The sequence below is a fragment of the Spermophilus citellus genome (assembly GCF_964194105.1).
Source record: "Spermophilus citellus genome assembly, chromosome: 9".
Lineage (NCBI taxonomy): Eukaryota > Metazoa > Chordata > Mammalia > Rodentia > Sciuridae > Spermophilus > Spermophilus citellus.
The window spans coordinates 91,935,662-91,951,349 of record NC_138191.1 but is presented as its reverse complement, the minus strand read 5'-3'; the positions used below and the strand labels follow the sequence as shown (position 1 = coordinate 91,951,349).

Sequence of the window (15,688 nt, the reverse complement as noted above, 5' to 3'; positions counted from 1 at the left end):
TGGGAATGTCGACATGAACATGATGTAGTCTGACCATGAAGAATGGAGAGGAGGAGATGAATGGATTCATAGACAACCTGAGAAGTATTCTAATAGTCAGGACCATCAACACAGAAGAACTCCTAACTTAACAAGCTGACTGGCCTGTATTAGGCAGGTAATAAGTGTTAGTTTCCACTCCCTCCTTGCTGATAACCATGAGTCATCAAGAAAGGAAGAGATTATGTTCAGAATCCTCTTGCTAAGTGTATTATACATGTTAGTGATAAAGGAGGCAATGTGTTTTTCTTTTTGTGTGTTTTAACTATGAACTTTCCTTAAACAATGTGTGAGGTTAGTGTTTCAACCTCTTGTTGAAATTCAATAATCACTTATTGCTTTCTTTATGGAATGTTAATTCAGGGAGTTTCTTTTTTATATATATAAAATCAGGGACTTTGAGACCTTTCCATCTCTGCCATGGGCCATACAGTTCCATAGAAACAGGGTGGAATGAAAATAATACCTGCTAGCCTGTCAGAGTTTAGACTGAAGTTAGCAGGTAGATGGCAGGATGGGAGCAGATGTGGATGATGAAAAAGACCAATCAGATCTGCAGAGCAGATCTGTGTAGCAGCTGCTGCAGGGTCAACCCAGAACTGGAAGTCCTGGAAAGTGGTAGACACTACCTATTGTCTCCTCAGGGCCCATGCTGAGGGACACCTGGGGAGTCATTGTACCAAAGAATGAGGAAACAAGACTGACATGGATGCATTCTGCATTTGCCTTCAAGAAACTTTGAGATGGTGATTGAGAGTTATTTTTTAAAATCATTTAAAAATTCTTCCCTTTGAAATGCAGATTTATAGGAGAAAGAGCAGAGGAAGAGTGAAAAATAATATGGATATATAGGACATATCCAACAGAAATGTATACATACACCGTTCCAATAGCCTAATGGTTCGAAAGGAGCATGATTCCTGGAGCAGCACCTGCTCCCCTGTTTTCTCTCCCCTCTATCTAATCTAAAGTAACTCTCTTCTACCCTAGCCCCCTGCACTGTGAATTAGCATCTGCACATCAGAGAAAACATTTGACTTTTGGTTGGGGGGATTGGCTTATTTCACTTAGCAGGATATTCTCCAGCTCCATCCATTTACCAACAAATGCTAATATTACTCAGCCTTAAAGAAGAATGAATTTTTTTAAATCCATTCATCTGTTGAAGAGCACTTACAATGGTTCCATAGTTTAGCTATTGTGAGTTGAGCTACTATAAACATCAATGAGGTGGGGCATCTCTGTAATATGCTGATTTTAAGACCTTTGGTTATAAACCAAGAACTGGGATAGCTGAGTCAAATGGTGGTTCCATTCCACATTTGCTGAGGAATCTCCATCTCACCTTCCATAATGGTTGCACCAATTTGCAGTCCCACCAGCAATGTATGGGTATACATTTCCCCCCACAACCCCACCAATATTTATTGTTGTTTGTATTCTTGATAATTGACATTCTGAGCAGAGTGAGATGAAATCTTAGAATAGTTTTGATTTAAATTTCTCTAATTACTAAAGATGTTGAACATTTTTCATATATTTGTTGATTGATTGTATCTCTTCTTCTGTGAAGTGTCTGTTCAATTCCTTAGTCAATTTATTGATTAGGTTATTTTGTTTTTTGGTGTTATGTTTTTTGAGTTCTTTATATATCCTGGAGATTAATGCTCTATCGGAGGCTGTATGTGGTACAAATTTTCTCCCATTCTGTATGCTGTCTTTGTGTTATTGATTGTTTCCTTTGCTGAGAAGAAGCTTTTTAGTTTTAATCCATCCCATTTATTGATTCTTGATTTTTTTTTAAAGAGAGAGTGAGAGAGAGAGAGGGGGACAGAGAGAGAGAGAGAATTTTAATATTTATTTATTTATTTTTCTTAGTTCTCCGCGGATACAACATCTTCGTTTGTATGTGGTGCTGAGGATCGAACCCGGGCCGCAACCCGGGCCACACGCAGGCCAGGCGAGCGCGCTACCGCTTGAGCCACATCCCCAGCCCTGATTCTTGATTTTACTTCTTGCTCTTTAGGAGTCTTGTTAAGGAAGTCAGATCCTAGGCTGACATGGTAAAGATTTGGACCTACTTTTCCTTCTATTAGGCATAGGGTCTCTGTTCTAGTGCCTAAGTCTTTGAATGCAGATTTATAAGGAGAAAGAACAGAGGAAGAGTGAAAAATAATATGGATATATAGGACATATCCAACAGAAATGTATACATACACCATTCCAAACTTTGAGTCGAGTTTCATGCAGGGTTAGAGTTGGGGTTTAATTTCATTTTGTTACATGGGGATTTCAAATTTTCTCAGCACCATTTATTGAATCAGCTATCTTTTCTCCAGTGAATGTCTTTGGCACCAATGAGAGAACTGTATTTATGTGGGTTTGTCTCTGTTTTTTCTTTTCTGTACCAATGGTCTACATGTATGTTTTGGTGCCAATACCATGCTGGTTTTGTTACTATGGGTCTGTAGTATAGTTTAAGTTGTGGTATTTTGATGCTTCTGCTTCACTCTTCTTGCTAAAGATTGCTTTGGCTATTCTGCATCTTTTATTTTTCCAAATGAGTTTTATGATTGGTTTTTCTGGTTCTACGTAAAATGTCATTGGGATTTTAATAGGAATTTCATTAAATCTGTATAATACTTTTGGTAATATGGCCATTTTGACAGTATTAATACTACCTATCCTCCTGGGAGGCCTTTCCATCTTCCAAGTTACTCTTAAATTTCTTTCTTTAGTGCTGTGTAGTTTTCATTGTAGAGGTCTTTCACCTCTTTTCTTAGATTGATTTCCAAGTATTTTTTTAAGCTATTGTGAATAGGGTAGTTTTCCTAATTTCTCTTTCAATAGATTCGTCACTAGTATACAGGAATGCATTTGATTTATGGGTGTTGATTTTATAACCTGCTATTTTGCTGAATTCATTTATGAGTTTTAGAAATTTTCTGTTAGAATTTTTGGCTCCTCTATATGTAGAATCATGTCCTTGGCAAGTAGTGATAGTTTGAGTTTTTCTTTTCTTATCCTTTTAATTTTTTATCCTATCTAATTGCTCTGGCTAGAGTTTCAAGGATGATGTTGAACAGAAGTGATGAAAGAAGGCATCCTTGTCTTGTTCCTCTTTTTAGAAGGAATGCTTTAAATTTTTCTCCATTTAGAATGATGTTGGCCTTGGGCATAGTATAGATAGCTTTTATGATGTTGAAGTATGTTCCCACTATCCCTTGTTTTTCTATTGTTTTGAACATGAAGGGCTGCTGTATTTTGTCAAATGCTTTTTGTGCATCTATTGAGATGATTGTGTGATTCTTATCTTTAAGTCTTTTAAGTCTTTTGATATGATTAATTATGTTTACTGATTTCCCTATGTTGAACCAACATTGCACCCTTGGAATGAAACCTGCTTGATCATGGTGCACTATCTTTTTAATATGTTTTTGTATGTGATTTTTCAGAATTTTAATGAGAATTTTTGCATCTATGTTCATCAGGGATATTAATTTGATGTTTTCTTTCTTTGATATGTCTTTGTATGGTTTTAGTATCAGGGTGATATGAGATTCGTAGAACAAGTTTGGAATGGTTCCCTCCTTTTCTATTTCATGGAATACTTTGAAGAGTATTGGCATCACCTACTCTTTTTGGTTTTTTTTTTTTTTAAGAGAGAAGAGAGAGAGAGAGAGAGAGAGAGAGAGAGAATTTTTTTAATATTTATTTTTTAGTTATTGGCGGACACAACATTTTTGTCTGTATGTGGTGCTGAGGATCGAACCCAGGCCGCACGCATGCCAGGCGAGCGCGCTACCGCTTGAGCCACATCCCCAGCCCTCACCTACTCTTTTTGTGACCATGGATCAGTTACTTAACCAGCAGTAACTAAGTTACATCTCCAGGATGGTATCATAATAGGAGTTATGAGAATCAAAGAAGATTATATAAACTACTTGGAACAGCACCTGGCACAGGTTGGCAGTACACAAGCACCTGCTGTGGTGATGGTGATAATGATATCACCACTGCAAAGAAAACCTAAGGCTTTTTTGCTGCAGCAGTGGGACATGGAGTCAGTGGCCACAGCCAGGGTCAACACAGTGGCAAGGAGCTCTTTAGTCATAAGATCAGAAGGAAATCAGGCCTCAGGAAGAAACATCCTTGGAGCCAGACACACAGTAGGAATTAGCTCCTCCCATAGAGGACTTGTCTGTGGTCTGTTGAAGCCACTGTGAGTCTCTCTCCATAGAGCTCTCCCTCACCAGGCAATTGTAAGCATCTCAAGGATGGTTGCTGTGTTACTTTAAGTACTGTTTCCAACTTGAATCCTACTAAATAAAGGAGGGAGAGAATATTAATCAATTACAAAGCAATACAATTGGAGTAATTAATCAATTACATGTGCCAGCACTGTTCTTTCAAAACAAGACTATATTTTTACACTTTTACTTTCAAACCATCTTTCCCTTTCGGAGATGAGATGTTGGAAGCTCAAGGAAATCAGCTCGTTTTCTTGAGGTCATGGGATGAAGAAGTGTTCTGGGGAAGCAGCTCCTCAAAGCCAGTGCCCTCCCTGGCTAGTGCCCATTACCTTACAGAACCAGGAGGGCACAGGACAGGGAGAGCAGGACCTGGAAAGGCTGCTGTCTGAGAAGGTGGCCTCAGGAGCAGGTGCAGAGTGGAACCTTCTGGGAGGGCTGCATCTTGATTTCTGCTGAATGAAGCAGAGATGTTTCCACTGCAGTTCCTGAAAAATGTCGCTGTGTTTCTCATGGGATTTTCTGGGATTCATTTTTGTTCTCCCCTTCCACACTATTTATTTACCTAAGCCTTTATTCTCTTTGAAACACTTTCAACCACATGTCCTTCATTGTGCTACAACCCTGGGCCCTTTATCCTACCCAGGATTTTTACCCCCTCTCCAGCTGCTCTTTATATCACTTAATTCTCTGAGCCCGCCAGCCTGACTCTTATCCGGTGGGGGTGGCCTTCCACACCCACTCCAGTCTCCTAGGATTGGCAGCTACAGGGGAGAGAGCAGAACCAGGATTCAACTTCAGAATCTGTTTTCCTTTTGGTCTCCTTATTGTTTGAAGGTTGGGGCCAGGCTAGATTAATCAGTCTAGGTGTGGTGGAGCCCTGTGACCCTCCCCAGGGAAATCATAGCCTTATAGAAACTCAGCCTGGTTTTGGCTCCCAGAATGAATTCCAAGCTTTGAAGAATCTGTCAATGTTCAACTAACCCCTGGAAGTTTGTGATGGAACCGAAACTCATAACCAAGCTGGGCAGGGGTGCGGGGTGCAGGGCATGGGGGTGGGAGGAAAAGTACGTGTGCAGTCAGAAGGTAGGAGAAAAGAGAGCTCGCCTGCCTATTTGGATTTTTTTCTCAAAATTTCAGGCCTCTTCTCTCAGTTCAGATGTCCTAAAGAACCTGTCTAAGCACTTCTTGTATGCACTGGTATCTTTCTGAAATGTCTCACTGGTCAAGTTGGACTCTTGGTTCTGATCTCCGCCTTCAGAAAACCTTCACATCACTTTATAAATGAGATCACCCATCTTGTGGCAAGAAAGAGTTGCTGAAGGAAACTTAGTTCTTCTACCAGAAGAATTGGACACTTTACTGTTCCAATATCCCAGACACAAAGTTGTATGCCATACACAGCTGTTCCAGTTTGCCCAGGACAGAGGGGGTCCGGGAGCACTGAGTTTACTGGTGTGTAGGGAGAAAATTGTCTTTTCCTCACCCATTTTGGATTCATGGTGGAGGCCCCTAAAACAAAAGACAGGTAACAAAAGAAGCATACACATTTATTTAATATAAGTTTTATGTGACATGGGAGCCTTCATAAGGAAATGAAGACCCAAAGTAACGGTTAAGCCTGAATATTTTATGGTAGGTTTTATGAAGAGTAGACTTATGGAGAAATACGATAAGAGCAAAAATTGTATGATCTAATGGTAATAAACTAGAGGAAACTTAGCAAGTCCTATCTATCTAGATTCTTCTCTGTGACCCTTTCTCTTCAAAGATAATACTGTCCCTCTCCCTTGGGTTCAGGGAAGACATCTCTCACAGGAAGGCCTTGTAACCTGCGTCAGGGCAAAGTCAGAAAAATCCTTCCCAGGTTTTATGACCTGCTTCAGTGGAGAAGGGCAGGGGTGGGGGTTGGGGGCTTCTGCTTCTGTGGTTTTCTAAGATACCTTTATCTTAACATATGTAATACAACGATGTGCCGTATTTTGAGAAGCATGTCCTGACCCTCATCAAATGCTGATATGAACAAAAATGATCTTGTAGAATAGATGCCAATTTTAGATTCCCACTTTAAAACTGAGAAAACTGAATTTCAATAAGTTGAAGTATCTTATCAAAGTTTGCATAGCAAACTCACGGTAGAACTGGAAATCAAAGATCTCTCTGACTTCAGACCCAGAACTGTACATTGACCTACCAAACCCTTCAGACACAGTTCATCTCCTTCATACTGGGGCCCAGCAACCCTGCATCAGCTAGCTTTCGTCTGTCTCTCTTCTGTCTTTGCTTTACTGTCTATTTTGTCTCAAGTTGTAACAGAAATGCCTTTCCCTGCCTTCCCCCTTCCCTTCTAATTAATATATTCCTGCCTTTCCTTCCTGAGGAGGCCTCCCTGACATCCAGGGTAGGTCCCATGCTGGGGCTCCACACCTCCGTGGGAAAAAAAAAAAAAACCCAACATCTGAGTCGCCACCAGTTGCTCTTCTGTCTTTTAAGTATCTGCCAGGGTATCTTTTCACCCCTACTGCACTGGGATAGTATAGGAAAAAAGAGAATAATTTCCATATTTAGATTTCTAGCACCTAATATGGTTCCTGACTTATAATTGGGGATCAGTTGATGGCCATCCTATTAGTGCATTAATTTATAAAATACCATAAGGCAATGACTTAGAGTCAAAGTCATAGATCTATTTAAGGATCTGTTCCAAAAGATACATTTGTGTTACTTAGATCAATTCTCTTATTTTTGGTTTCTTTATTTTACAAAGAATTTAATTTGTGAATTAGCTTGACTGTTTAGATTGGATTTACTCTTACACTTTACCAAGTCTAATGCTGGGAAGTGAATGTCTTTTATGAAGTTAAAGATGACAATGTCCAAGTAATGTCCAAGTAATCCAGAAGTTGTGTTGACTTAGGAAGAACAGAATTTCTGAAATCCAATTTTTTCTTTGTCATTAGTTGGGGGTTTGCTAGTGTTCTTGAATTTCTAAGCTATTGTATATTAGCCTGCCTTTGAGAGTTGATCTCTCTGGTTAGAAATGAGTGAGAGCCAGTTGCCTGAGGTCCTACTTTTTGTTTTCTGTCCCATGCCAATCACCGTCAGGCTCTTATATTGGTTCTGATTGGTTCAAGTCATGGAAGACTTGTGGCCAAAAGGCAGAAATGATGAATGTCAACACAAATTTAATCATGCTATAAATGGTACTATATGTAACTGTGGCTTTGGGGGAGGTAAGTAGCTTTTGGTTTCTGCTCAACAATGTTTAAAATGTTTACGTGGATTATGCCTATTACCTGGTACCTTGTTTTTCTTATTCCCCTGTATATGTGTCCCCCCCCATTATTCTGTCATCAGTATACATTCATGGATAGAAAACAGATGTTCCAATCAACCTAAGTAAACCAAATAACTCTGGCAATGCACATATCAAGCTGAAGGCAGGCTCATGAACTGTCATGCCAAGCCCTGCTCTTCCCACTGAAGACTGAGAGCTGTCAGTAGTAACAACAGTAATGGTAAAAATACATGGAACACACTGTCCCAGCCATTGTTGTTCTTACTCAGTCCTTACAGTAGGCTTGGAAGCAATAGATTATCACCATCTAATCTTGTCATTCAGGAAACTGAGGCATAGTTGGATTCGACTGGCTTGTTGGACTTGACACCAAGTCCTGTAGTCCCAGAGTCCTGGCTCTGAGATACTGTGCCCTGAAGACTTCAGCTACCAAGTAAATGGCCACCCATGTCTAATTTGAAGGTATTCTCTATTATTTTTCTGGCTCTATAAGGATGGGAGTGTGAGAAGTGGGATGGTAGCAGCATCTAGGTGTGTGAAATCTCTTCATAGTTTAAAAACAAAGGTAAACTTATTTTAGAATTTAATTTGGGTGAATCTAAATGATGTTTCTTTCCAGGTCAAGACAGTGCTTCATTCTGTATGAGGATCATGGATATCTTTTCAGCTAGCTGCTCCCCTTTATTTGTTAGGTGCGAGGTTACCCCTTGGGCTTGCTTTAAGACTCAATGTACAATTGTTATATTTTAATTTGCAAAAGAAAACAGTCATTATCTGGTAGCAGGAGACGCCTATGCAAGCAAATAAATGACAGAGGCTGCAGTTTCAGGAGGTAAAGTGCAAGGGAAGGAGACTTGGTTGGTTTTCTCTGGCTGGGGTGCTTGGGGCCTAAGGAGGAAAGTGGTCCAGAAAGATTTTGATGCTATAACTGAGGCCTCAGCAGGGAATGCATGTTCCCAGGTTGATTGTTGGAGGTTGACAGGAAATTGTGGAAGGTTCTTCGGTGCATGATGAGCAAATGCCCAGCAACACGGATAAGCAGGGCACATCCAGGAGTGTGGAGAAAAGACTTCCATGAAGCCCTGCTTGTTCCAGGCACTGTTGCAGCTCCTGGAAGGAAGAATTCCCATTTATTGATAACTAGTGTATTCCCCATACATCTTCCTTAGTCCTCACAGCAATTTTGTAGGTTAGCATTGCTATCAAGTTCTTCAGATATGGAGGTTGAGGTTCTACATCTGAGAGGTGAAGGTATTTACCCCAGGACATGTAAGTGGAACTTAAGCAGATGTCTAAGGAAATAGAGCAAATGAAATAATAGCAAAAATCACAATAACAAAAATAAGGCAAACAGCAAATATTGACATACTACTGAGCATGTTCTAATCTTCACTATCTAATACAACCATTACCTATAAGTGGCTGTTTAAATCAAAATTAGCTAAATTGAGCAAAACGGAAGATTCACTTCCTCAGTTGTGCTAGCCACCTTTCAGGTGCTTAGTGGCCTCGTGTGGCTGGTGACTACTGTATTGGACAATGCCAATATAGAATATTTCCACCTTCAGAGATCATTCTGTTGGATAGCTAAGTGCTTTACATGTATTAACACATGTAAGTTGTATAACAATCCTATGAGGAAGAGATATATGCAAATGGTAAGATGTGGAAATTGTGGTGTAAAGAAGACAGGAAACATAACCAGAGTCACATGATGACTGAATCCTGTTTTTTAAGTATTTCACCATAATGCCAACCCAGTATATTATGTTCTTTGTTATATAAATGAATATCAATCAAAGTAACAGAATTCTAGGTCTGCCAGTAGATAGACTAGCCTTACATTCTCTGCACAGAAAATGCCATTGCTATAATCCCTACCCTGCTGGGACCACAGAATTGGCACAGGCTTTGCAAACACAGAGCTGCTATCCTATAGAGAGTGTCCTCTCCATGGACTCCAACCCTTTAGCCAGCTTAGTCAAGCAGCCCATCTGATATACTTTATCAGTCCACTCGTTCCTTCAAAGAGTTGAATCAAGTCTCAAGTTGATAAAATCTTAAGTAATGTTCAAAATTCTTTTTATACTTTTTGTCATCTTTTGAGCAGCTATTTGAGGTGGTTGTTTCAGGAGAATCTTTTTCAAGATGCTAACACATCAGACTGGGTTACTGAATATCCTGGTTTGAGCCCTTCTCCTGCTTCTTAGTGTCTAAATAAGTTTGACAAAATTACTTCACCTCTCTAAAATTCAGTTTTTTTTCAACCATGAGCTGGAAATAAAACACATGTATCACAGGGTTTTTCTAAATATTAAATAAAGGGTGCAGTGTCTGAGGATGCTGTGCAAGCTATAAAGCACTTTATGAAGCTATAAAGTGGGAGATAATTATAACACAAATTTTAGAACTTAGGATGCTTTTCTTCTATATAACCCTGTAAAGTTTTCAAAGCTGCTATGGCTTGATAAATTACAGGATAACATGCTTTTAATCATAACATTTGCAAAGTCCTTTTTTTCTTTCATATAAATATAGTAGGCACTCAATAAATGTTTGGAAAAAAGGAAAGATGGTTGGATAGGAGAGAGGGAGGGAGGGAGGGAGGGAGACAGCACACAAGGGTAAATAAGAGCTGCTCATGGCGTTTCAAATTTTCCCTCTAAATTTTGTTTTTAAATGTGTTGTTTGGGCTGGGACTGTAGCCAAGTGGTTAGAGCACTCCCCCTTGCATGGGTGAGGCACTGGGTTCAATCCTCAGAACCACATACAAACAAGTAAAATAAAGGTTACATTTAAAATATTGTGTTGCTTGACATTAAATAAATAAATAAGAACAATATAATATATGAACAAGTTAGTAAGCTTGTTTTTCTGCTATTTTTTCATTCAACAAAAATTTATTGAGCAACTACCATCAGCTGGTTGTTGTGCAAGATTCAGAGACAATTGAATATGTCACTTTGTTTTGATGCCTATCTCTTTTGCTGCTAATTTTGCTCCTTAAACGTTCTGAGGAATGCAGAATGAACTGACACTTATACAGTCCTGTGAGGGGCCCCAGCAGTGTCAGGGCTGCACTTGTCAAATCTCATCTTGAGAATTGCTTCCTGATGTACATGTGCAGCCTGTGAATCTTTAGGGATGGTAAAATGTGGTTATTCAGAAAGGAGAATGCTCCTCCCAACTATTCTTGCTTTTCCTGCTCATTCATGGGCCTGTTTTAGCCCCTCCAGGCTCTAGAGGGACACAGGAAAATGAGATTGTCAGCTCCTGGATTCATGTGGTCACCGAGAGCATCCCCCACCTACTGCTATTGAATCAGGGGCAATGATAGGCAGAGCATCAAGAACCTCCCAGGAGGGAACCTGGGCAAGCCTTCCTCTTGCTGGTGCTGTGCAAACCTGACTGGTGGTTGCCTAAGTAACCTTGGGACTGGATAATCAGCATCTGGAGAGGGACTTTTTGTTCTTGTCTTCTGGTGAGGAGCTCCTGTACCTGATATATCAGAAGACACACTCTATATATCCTATATTGAGAATGGCTGAGGAAAGAACATTTGTGATTCATTCTTCTACTGTAGAGATGAGGGAACTAGTTCTAACTTGTGGCAGAATTGGGGTTAAAACTCTGATTTTTTTTCTTAGTCCAGTGCATTCATTATGTTCTATGGTGAACTGACATTTCCAAATATATTTCCTTCTTAGAAGACAATTATAACATCATAGAGTGAGAGAGTATAGAAAGAATATGGGCTTTGGAGTCAGAAAGAACAGATCAAATCCTGGCACTGCTTCCTATATCTGCATGACCTTGGACCAGTTACTGTGATTCTTTGTTTCCACCTCTGTTGAAGGGAATAAAGAATATTTACCTTTAGTGGATGTTGTTGTAAAGATTAAATGAGAGAATATTTAAAGACTTAGCATAGAATCCAGCCTATCTTCAGTCTCTAATATGTTTTCTAGAAACAAAGGAAGAATGCAGTTGACTTGAGAGAAAGTTTGTGGTTTGTTGATGTTGGTGATGGTAGTGATAATGGTGACACGGTTACCATTGATCAAACATCTATTTTTTTAGCATTCAGTATCAGAGCAATCATGTGATTTTGTTGTTTTCTTTATGCTATAGCAGATACGTTTCCAAATTCCATTCTTCTCTCATCCTAACTCACTAGTGTTCAGGTCCTTAGCATGGATAAATCAATCAATGAATCTGTCAATCAGGGAGTCTGCTAACCAGAAAAGAAGCAAAAGAAAATTACCCACACATTTATCTTTTCCTCAATTTTTAAGTGTCTATAGAAATTGAATGACCCTATAAGGTTAACTTTGCCTGTACCTATGAGTGGAGCCAATAAATGCGGACCTTGCTCAGGAAACCTTAAGTTGATTTATAGCACTGTGGGCTAGAAGCGGTCAACCCCTTTTCTGTCAGGGATCTCAGTATCAGCAGCTTAAGACCTCAGTACTTTGAGATGTGTAGATAATAAACATCAATTGCTTGGATGTTGGGTTTTGTTTTGGAGACAAACCTACAGTCTTAATGTTGAAGAACAAATACTTTGGCGTCAGATTGCCTGAATATGAATTGCAGTGCTGTCCTTGGGAGCTCTGTGACCCTGAAGAAGTTTCTTTTCATCTCTAGGCTTCAGTTTCTTCATTTGTAAAATAAGGATAATAACAGTCACATTAGAAAGTTGTTTTAAGAATAAAATGAGATGTCTAAGGAGAGCATGCAAGAAGAACTCATATCTGAAGTTTCTTCCTGTCCTAAACTCCTTGTGTCCTGAATGGGGAACCTATCACTCAGGATCCAGCCAGAGAGGCATAAGCCACTCTGAGTGCTTATAAAAGGAATCTCAGCTGTTTCTCCCTCTCGAGATGGCCCACATTCTCCCTTGAATGTGTATTCCTTCCTTTACCCCCAAAGCCACTCACTCTTAAAAGAGCCCACATTCCTGGAATGTGTTTCGGCTTTCCTAAGTAAATCTGTCTGTACCTCTAGAACATCTACCACCACCACAACATCTATTGATATTACTATTGTTACAAAAAAGAGGGAATTTTATATAGAAAATGTTGATCAGATGATGAAAGAGCGAGAAGCTAGAGAGCAGCTGCCACCATAGGGCAGGAGTCAAAGAAACAAGATGGTGTTGAAAGTGGTGGACCCCAGCAGATGCTGTGGCTGTGGCCATCCTGCCAGCAGAGTCTGAGTCAGAAGGAAACAACACTCCTGGGCCTTTACCTGAGACAGAGAAGGAAGAGAAGGTCTGCTTGGGCCTTCCCTTTCCTCCAGCCCTCTGGAAGGACTGACCTTGACTGAGTCTGGGAACTACAGTCTGCAGGGGCAACCCCCCCATACCAAGCAGAACAGGGGACTTGTTCTGAAAACAAATAGGGCCCAGGACTCTTGCAGGCTCAAGTCTCAGACCTCAATTGCCTGTTTGCTACTATAACCAACACAGAAAGTTTGGAAGAGCTGTACTTCCCCCTACTGCTGGGCCTCTGAACAATAGCAGAGGTGCACCAATTGCTGTACCCAGAAGGTAGAATTTGGAAGAAGTAATGAAAAAAATCTAGAAAGCTGTAAGAAGACTGTCTGTGGCCCCTAGATCCCACTTTCTAGAAAGACCTGCTTACTTGAGCAACTAGTACCGTCAGTATCCAGGAATTTGTAGCTTTTACCTGGCTAACTTGTGCAGAGCTCCACATGGACTGAAAGCCTGGGGAAACCCTGGAGCCTCCAAGGTTCCCTCTCTCTATGTGTTCTGATCATTTGGGGTTCTCTTTTCCTCACCAGGCTGCAAGCACTCTGAGTGCAGGGCCTTGTCTTCTTTATCCTTGAATCCCCAAACATTTGTGCTCTGACTTTCTGCCTTGAGCTAGCGACTATGGTGTAAAGGGCTGCTAAGCATGTGAGCAAGGCTGTGCCAGCTTCCTGCAGCTTTCATTATAGAAGAGGGGCTCACAGCATGTGATGTCTCAAAACTACCACTGCCTCTTCTGTTGGGGAAGTCCAATGGTGCATGAAAACATTGAACAGGGAGACTCCTTTGGGGATCATGGAAGCTCTGAGAAAGTCACATCTGATTTAGGAGTAAATAGAAGCTAGCCTGGCAGAAAGTTGGGAATAGCATCCCAGGCAGACAGAAGAGCAGGTGCAGAAGAGCATATAGTATTGGAGTCTGAGGACAGAGAGGCCATGCATGAAGCTGTTGAGATCAGCGGGATCTGTTCTCTCTGCATCCACGTCTGAGCCCTGCCTTGAGCCTATTTCACCTGCCTCCTGTTGTAATTATGTACATTTGCATGCTCATGGCTCCCACTTCATGCCTGGCATAGCATTTACTGCATAGAAAGTGCTTGTTGGATATTTGAAAAAATGAAGGTAGAATTGCTTTAACTAACTCTAATCATATCTAATTTCACTTGTTTCGCAAGTATCCGGAATACAGTCTGTGTGGAAAAGCCTGAGTTTCCACCACATATGAGAAACTCTGCTACTGGCTATCTTTAAACTAAAGGATTACCTCTCAGTCACCCTCTTCTTTACACCTGGAGCTCTGCAATAAGTATGCTGAAGAGATTCAGTCATGAAACACCACCTTTGCTTTGCCTTCTTTGAGATTGACATATGATACATTAAACCAGATTCCTTTTGGCTCTGTTCCTTATGATCAATGCCACCTTGGGCAAGTCACTGAACCTCTGCAAACCTTGGTTTCTTTTCTGATGTCTGTCTCTAACATTAATAACATCCACTTGACAGTATTAATCTCAAATGAGATCACTCCAGTTAAATATACAGCATAGTGCTGGTATTTAGTGAGCACAAGATAATGGACAACCACTGTTTTTAATATGTAAATAGGTACAGTTAACTGTCACATGCCATGCATGGACCAGAGCAAAGCAGGAACAGAACGAGTTTTCTAGTTTTCCTGTGGTAGAGGAGTATGCCCTTTTGGTTTGTATTTGAAATTGGTCTACACGCGAGACTCTTCCTCTATGTTGCTTGGCTTTTAAAAGGTATTTTATGATTGTTTTAGCTTTCTTTCCTTCCTTCCTTTTTTGTTTTAAAGATGATTTTGTGGTTTTACTTTCTCACAGGAGTGATTGGAGCAGATGTGAGGGGTCATGGCCTCATCTGTGAGGGACAGCCAGTGACGTCACGGCTGGCTGTCATCTGTGGAACATCTTCTTGTCACATGGGGGTGAGTGTGGACACAAGGGCAAAGCCACCGTGTAGGGTGGGGGGCAACTCAGGGGGAGATACTGAGCTGCTAGCTCTTTCTCTGCTCCTCTTTTTCCCAGTTTCCCCTCCTGCCCCCTTATGCGTGTCTGGCCAGAAGCCTGGTCCTCCCTCCTGTAACCTTGCTTATATTTGCCTGCTCTTTTTCCAGGGGCCAAAGACTTAAAAAGCATGAAAGGGTTGAGTCTGCCTTTGAATCCACCCTGGCCATTGAACCCAGGCAAAAGGAGTGAAGTAGGGTCCACGAGGGCAAAGCCTCGCTCTCCCAGACCCATCTCTCTTTCAGGGGCAACTGACTCGTCCCTGGCAAGGTGGGGGTATCTGTTTTCTTTGGCTGCTGAGTCCTTTCTCCATCAATATAAATCCTTCTCCCTGGGAGCGTCCTGATGATCTATAGAATTAGGCTGCGTATCATGACTTCAAAAGAACACTGATAAGCAATTTTCACTTTGTTAATTTTTCTCCATGAATTAATGGAAAGGCTTTCTCCAAGATTGCAGTTAAAATTTAGTGCCTGCCCTAAAATTTATATCTTCTTTAAATGCATGAGTCTGAAAGCATTCCATTTCGATAAGTACCCATTTCTACCATATTTTTATTTAAAAGTCATTACTCTGTTAAACTGAGATAGACGACTCTCTAGATTTTTCCCAGATGAGTACAGTAGAGGGGGAAAGAGGGGGAGGAGCAGGGAGATGAGCCTGAGAGTAGAGTGGGACACAGCCCAGAGCCGGAAGTCTGCAGCTAGGGAGGAAATCATGTGCTGTGTGAAACTGTTCAGGGACTGTAGGGACCACTGAGCCTCTTTTATTAGTAGATGCTTTGAGTAAATATCTATGCAGTT

General features: G+C 40.8%; 1 protein-coding gene across 7 annotated transcripts in view; it reads left to right on the top strand.

Moving 5' to 3' along the window:
• The window catches only part of FGGY (FGGY carbohydrate kinase domain containing), a 413,229-nt gene that overhangs the window by 228,146 nt on the left and 169,395 nt on the right, over positions 1-15,688 (top strand). For all 7 annotated transcript variants that reach the window (XM_081308911.1, XM_081308913.1, XM_081308910.1 and 4 more), the window contains one exon: positions 14,703-14,806. In XM_081308911.1, coding sequence (XP_081165037.1) covers positions 14,703-14,806 — 104 coding nt within the window. The remainder of the gene's footprint in view (positions 1-14,702; positions 14,807-15,688) is intronic.